The sequence below is a fragment of the Trachemys scripta genome, chromosome 22 (assembly GCF_013100865.1).
Source record: "Trachemys scripta elegans isolate TJP31775 chromosome 22, CAS_Tse_1.0, whole genome shotgun sequence".
In the NCBI taxonomy this organism is placed as follows: Eukaryota; Metazoa; Chordata; order Testudines; family Emydidae; genus Trachemys; species Trachemys scripta.
Genome location: NC_048319.1, coordinates 14265620 through 14271619, shown reverse-complemented (window position 1 = coordinate 14271619; position 6000 = coordinate 14265620). Strand labels below are relative to the sequence as shown.

The window sequence follows — 6000 nt, the reverse complement described above, 5'->3', positions numbered from 1 at the left end:
AGCTCAGCCAGGCACGCAAGAACACGGAAAAGGGGAGGTTGGATTTAGAATCCAGCAATTTGGGAACTACGGGGCTAAGGCCCAGAACTCTGCTATCCCAGCTAAATCCCATCTCTGGGTTCAGCGACTCGAGTCCCAGAATCATGGTGCATGGATGCAAGTATAGGGCTACAATTCAAGCCTGCCTACTCTTTGTTATTTCCCTTAATAGTTGCAGTATTTGGATCTCAGAATATTGCTCTCCAAAATAGCTCTCTATAATTAGAGCACTTGCCAAGGCTGCATTCGCCTAGACCATGGTTACAGAACACCTGCCGACTAGATCTGTTCTGGGATGTGGAAGCAAAGCACTGTGTACAGTAGAATATTAAATAGAGGAGGGATTATTTGAGGGTCACAGAAGTGGGGGATGGAAGAGGATGAGGCAAGGACTGAAGGCCAAAGCCAGGAAGAGGAACTTTTACACTAGCTATTAAGGAAGAGTTGCTGGAAATCCCTTGGCAGATCTTCCACTGCAAGGTGTCAAGGGCCATTTGCTAAGCTTATTGCAGAGGCAACTGGATGCACCAGGTGGCAAGAAGAGCCCTAGACCCATGGACTAGAGAGTGACCCAGGAGGCCATTCAGCCCTGAAAACCCAGGAAAATACCTGTGTTAGGGCCACCAATGGTCCAGGCAGCGATTTCAGTTACTCTCAAATAGCAGCACCAGGGGCTGTGTGTACAGAAGGTCACTATGCAGGGAGTCCTAAGGCTTTCCCAACCTGCTGCTCGGGCTGCAGAACATGAACGTGGCCAGTAAGGTACATGCAGGAGCTAATGGTAGTGTATCTCCGACTTCTAGCAGGGTACATGTTGATCTTAGGGAACATGAACAGGATACATTAGCCAATGAGAACCCAACTCTGCTCTTTTGGGGGTGGCGACAGCTCCTCTCTTAACCTTTAGTAGTTTTAAGCAAATAAGGGGCTGTCTCTGGCCCATGCAGTAATTTTTAGGATCATATCCTCTTAGCACCTAGAGTCAATCACTGTTATTTTTAGCGGGAATAATATTATACCAACAGCTGAACACAGCAGAGTCCTAGGGATAAAGTGATAATTTCATATTTTATGAGCTCACAGCTTCAAGTGAGAGTTTTCATATTCTGAAAGATTGTGAAATTTTCAAGATTACAGTATTTTACAATACAAAATGTCTCCATTCAGTATTATGTCATTTTACTCCTTCTGGGATTATAATAATTATTAAAAGCACACACAACCTTGTCAAAAGGACAACACCACCACTACAGAAAACAAAGGAGAAAACCTGCTGCGATGATCTCAAAATCCATGTAGTGCAAAGGAGACGGGAACTTTTAGCAATGTCCAGTGAGAAGTGTTCTTTATATGCTCATCTTGAGAAACAGACCAGATTCAACCTCTGAGTGAGATCAGGCTGCCAGCTTCTATACTGAAGCTTAGAACAATGTCTATATCAACACAAAAAAGGACTGAAACACAATATGCATGGCCATTAAAAATAATATTTATATATAGCTATATAGAGGGATTTTTTCCACATAACGTATTTAGTTTTAAGAAAGAATTCTGGCAGATAAACACATATGGCTTTCTGTCTCTATGGACTCAGCCCTTTGGGGCCATCTCACACAGCCAAATGTTTATCATCTGTTTGTTTGCCTCAAACTAAAGTACTGTACTCGCTGAGTGCAAAGTCCCTTTGGTTGGGATGACTGTTTTGCCAGGTCGCTGCAGCTTCCACACATCTTGTCCACAGAAAAAGATTCAATCCGCTTCTCTGCCGACATTCCTGCAAAAGCCGCTCTCGTCCTCTCCTTGCTCACAGCTGCCCCATTCGGAGGATACCTGGCATGGGATAACTCACACAGTTGTTTCATCTGCATTCTTCTTCATGAGCTTGGTGGAGAGCAGGGAATGCTGGACAGGATGAGAGTTCTTGGAGTCCGGAATCATTAAGCGGACTTTCTGATTGGTCCTTCTCCACTCTGAATACAGCTGGCAATGATAACGGAATGAAACCTGATGGACAACAAAGTATCAGTCTGATTACTGAGCTGCCTGGGCCTGCCACAGAATGGATGGGAGGTGAATGTCTGTGCCCAGTAGAGGACAATGCTGGGAACAGCTAGTGTGATACAATGGCAGAACTAGCTGCTTTCCTGAGCCCTGCAAAATGTATTCCTGCACTCTTTCCACAGCCCACTGAAGCTAAGGGAGACAAAGCTGTGCCTGAAGTGGCTGGGACACATCTCTTCAGGCCTTGAGCTTCAGGTCTTTGCTGAGGAATTTCACTGATTGTTTGTAAACTCAAGACCTTGATTTCTGTTGTTTTCTTATTTTAAGAAATTGTCCCTAACTAGTAATACAGACCAGCTGGATTTGCTGAGAGCACACATTCCTGGGCCAGAGTTTGCTTGATTTGGTTTACACCAGTCCCAGTGCCCTCTGGAGAGGATCTATGGAGATACCATGGAAGTACAGGGTGTCTCTGTAAGGGACTGCAACAGGAATCTTAGTCCTGTGCATGAGTTAACCAGAGCGCCAGATCTGGGGTTAGAATGAACGTCCCACCAGGCATTCTGGGAGGAAACATTCAGCAAGGCGGGTCTATAGCAGGATCAGGAGAATGAGTGAATCTCATATGGTCAAATCCCTACAATTGGCAGGCGATGGTGGAGCTTGGCCCCAAGCTCTGTTTTTTGAAGTTCTTGCAGTAACTTGTTTTCCTGCCTGCAGTTACTACACTTCGGTTGCGCTTTCAGCCTTTCCTCATTTCCCTCTGAAAACATCCCTGCTCCCAGAGGGACCTGCATTTCCTCCCACAGCTGAGCCCATGACTCAGCCTGAACCAGAAATGAGGCAACTGAAGTTTGCCAGGCCATACGGCTGGATGGAACTAGAACCCCTGAAGCAGGCTGGGATGACGGACATGAGACTCCACAAACTGTTTCAAATCAGGACGCTGCAGCACAATTTGGGCTAAGTTTTCACACCAGACCTGGGGTTCTCAAAGCTGAAGGGGAGGGGAACACTCTTGTCGTGGCCTACCCACAGAGTTGTGAACCATCACCTGCCTATTTGCTCCCCACCTCCAATTTTCTCCCTTTCTGGCCATACGGCAGCAGAGACAGCGTGTGTGTGTTTGGGGAGTGGAAAAGGGATGGAGAAGGAGAATGAAAACAAAATAAAGAGCCACATCCACAAACCCACAGAGAAACTGGACAGAAAACGGAGGAACCACAACACAGTGAGGGGCATAACACTGAAGAAAGGGGGCAACAATCTATGTGGGGAGGGGAAGGCTCCAACCAAAGAAGGCTGGGAACTATGCCCGAGACTTTGGTCAGTTCTTTGTGTTTCAGAAAGAGGGGGTGGGGGTGGGGGTGGGCACACAGATACAACATGACATGACACTGCCTTTAGCTGTCAAATTCAGACTGATTTTCCCCCTCTCTCAGGCCATGTGCTCCTGACTGACTTCTTCAACATGCCCTGGAGGTGGGCAAGTGGGGAGCGTGCATGAAGAACCTGTTCCCAGTAACGATGTCCAGAGCATCCCATGCACAGCTGAGGCAGAGAGCCCAGAAACAATGTCAGTTACAGATTCCCAGTAGTCTATGGTGCCTTGTTAACTCCAAGGCAGCGACAGACAATTTTAAGGCAGTATTGCTAGGCTGCTCTGCTATAACAGAGAATGCTATGTACTGTGAGTAAGAAAAAACGGTTACTAACCTTTCGTAACTGTTGTTCTTCGAGATGTGTTGCTCGTGTCCATTCCATGGTAGGTGTGTGTGCTCACCACATGCACTGGTGCCGATAGTTTTTTCCTCAGTGGTATCAGTAGGGGACTGGCTCTGGCGCCCTCTGGAGTGGCATGTGTATGCGCTGGTATAAGGGGCACTGCCGGCCCCCTCCCTCCCTCAGTTCCTTCTAGTCAGAACTCCGACAGCGGTGAAGGACTGTGGGTCATGGAATGGACATGAGCAATACATCTTGAAGAACAGTTATGAAAGATTAGTAACCGTTTTTTCTTCTTCAATGATTGCTCATGTCCATTCCATTGTAGGTGACTCCCAAGCAGTACCTCTGGAGGCGGGCAGGAGTTCATGGCCGTGTCGACTGCAACACAGCTTTGCCAAATCCAGCGTCATCTCTGGCCTGCTGGGTAATGGTGTAGTGCGTGGTGAATGTATGTACCGAAGATCATGTGGCAGCCCTGCAGATATCCTGGATAGGATCATGCACCAGGAAGGCAGCCGAAGACGCCTGAGCTCTAGGTGAGTGAGTCTTCACTATCTGTGGAGGTACAGCCTGCGCCAACTCGCAACAAGTGCGGATGCAGGTGGTGATCCAGTTTGAAATCCTCTGAAAGGACACCAGACGACCCTTCCTCCTGTCAGCTATTGCAATAAAGAACTGAGTTGATCTGTGGAAGGGCTGGATGCACTCCAAGTAGAAAGCCAGGGCACGCCTGACATCTAGAGCATGCAGGTGTCTGTTCTCGTTGGTCTTGTGAGGCTTGGGACAGGACACTGAGAGGAAGATATCCTGATTGACATGGAAGCGCGACGCCACCTTCGGCAGGATAGGGTTGCAGCTGCACCTTGTCCTTATAGAACACCGTATATGAGGGCTCCGAAGTGAGGGCTTTAATCTCGGAGACTCGCCTCGCCAAAGGAATGCGACCTTCCATGACAGGTGTGAGAGAGAGAGCAAGAGGCTCGAATGGAGGACCAGTAAGCCTGGAAAGGACTAGATTGAGGTCCCATTGGGGAATCAGATCCCGGACCGGAGGAAACAGCCTCTTGAGGCCCTTGAGGAACCTGATCATCTTATGTGAGCATACTGATCTTCCCTGGACGTGCGGATGAAAGGCTGATATGGCTGCCAAGTGCATCTTGATCGATGGCAAGGCCCTGGCGCTTTAGATGCAGCAGGTAGTCCAGGATGGATTGTAAAGAGACACTAACGGGAAATATTCCGCTCCAAAGCCTAGCAAGAGAAGTGTTCCCACTTCGCAAGGTAGTCAAGTATCAGAGGGGTAGCCGTGTTAGTCTGAATCTGTAAAAAGCGACAAAGAGTCCTGTGGCACCTTATAGACTAACAGACATAAGCTGTGGTGGGTGAATATCCACTTCGTCGGATGCATGTGGTAGGTGGCTCTAGTGGAGGACTTTCTGCTTTCCAGAAGAACCTGATGGGAGCAGGCCTGCTCCTTGGGGCTCAGCCACGCAGCATTCATGCTGTGAGGTGGAGAGAAGTGAAGTTCGGGTGCAGCAACCGACTGTGATCCTGAGAGAGCAGGTCCGGATGGCCAGGAAGAGTCCATGTGGCTGCCACTGCCAAGTCCATGACAGTGCCAAACCAATGCTCGCAAGGCCAGGCCGGTTCGATCATAATGACTTGTGCCTGATCCCTCTTGATCTTGGAAAGGACCCTGCTGATTAGCAGGTCTGGTGGAAAGCCATACATGAGACCCTCTGACCATGACAGAAGGAAGGCACCCGACAGCGAGCTGCTGTTGAGGCCTTGTAGTGAACAGAATTGGTGGCATTTCCTGTACTGTCTGCTGGCAAACAGGTCCACTTGGGGAGCTCCCCATCTCTGGAAGAGCATCTGGGAAACCTCTGAGTGGAGGGACCACTCGTAGTGAGAGAAGAAGGACCTGCTGAGGCGATCCACCAGCGTGTTCTGGACACCAGGGAGGTTCGAGGCTTCCAGGTGGATAGTGTGCTGGATGCAGAAGTCCCACAGGCGAAGGGCTTCCTTGCTCCCCCTTTGTATGTTGACATAGAACATGGAGGCCGCGTTGTCTGTCAGTACCTGCACCACACTCGACTTGGGATGTAAAATGTTAAATGGTTAATCGATAAGCATCAGTCTTATCGGTAAGGTATTACGGTTAACGTTTAAACTGCTGTGGGACTCCACTGCTGGCCCCCAGCACCCTGGCTGTTGGCCTCCTATGCCCAGAGT

General features: G+C 48.9%; 1 protein-coding gene across 6 annotated transcripts in view; it reads right to left on the bottom strand.

Moving 5' to 3' along the window:
* Window positions 1-1506: 1506 nt before the first annotated feature.
* Window positions 1507-6000, bottom strand: part of MARCHF2 (membrane associated ring-CH-type finger 2) — a 69227-nt gene continuing 64733 nt past the window's right edge. For 5 of the 6 annotated variants that reach the window (XM_034754928.1, XM_034754931.1, XM_034754929.1 and 2 more), the window contains one exon: window positions 5138-5862. In XM_034754928.1, the coding sequence (XP_034610819.1) occupies window positions 5263-5862 (600 nt within the window). In that variant the 3' untranslated portion in view covers window positions 5138-5262. Of the gene's footprint in view, window positions 2044-5137; window positions 5863-6000 lie in introns of those variants that run through there. The other variant, XM_034754932.1, reaches the window with a different exon arrangement.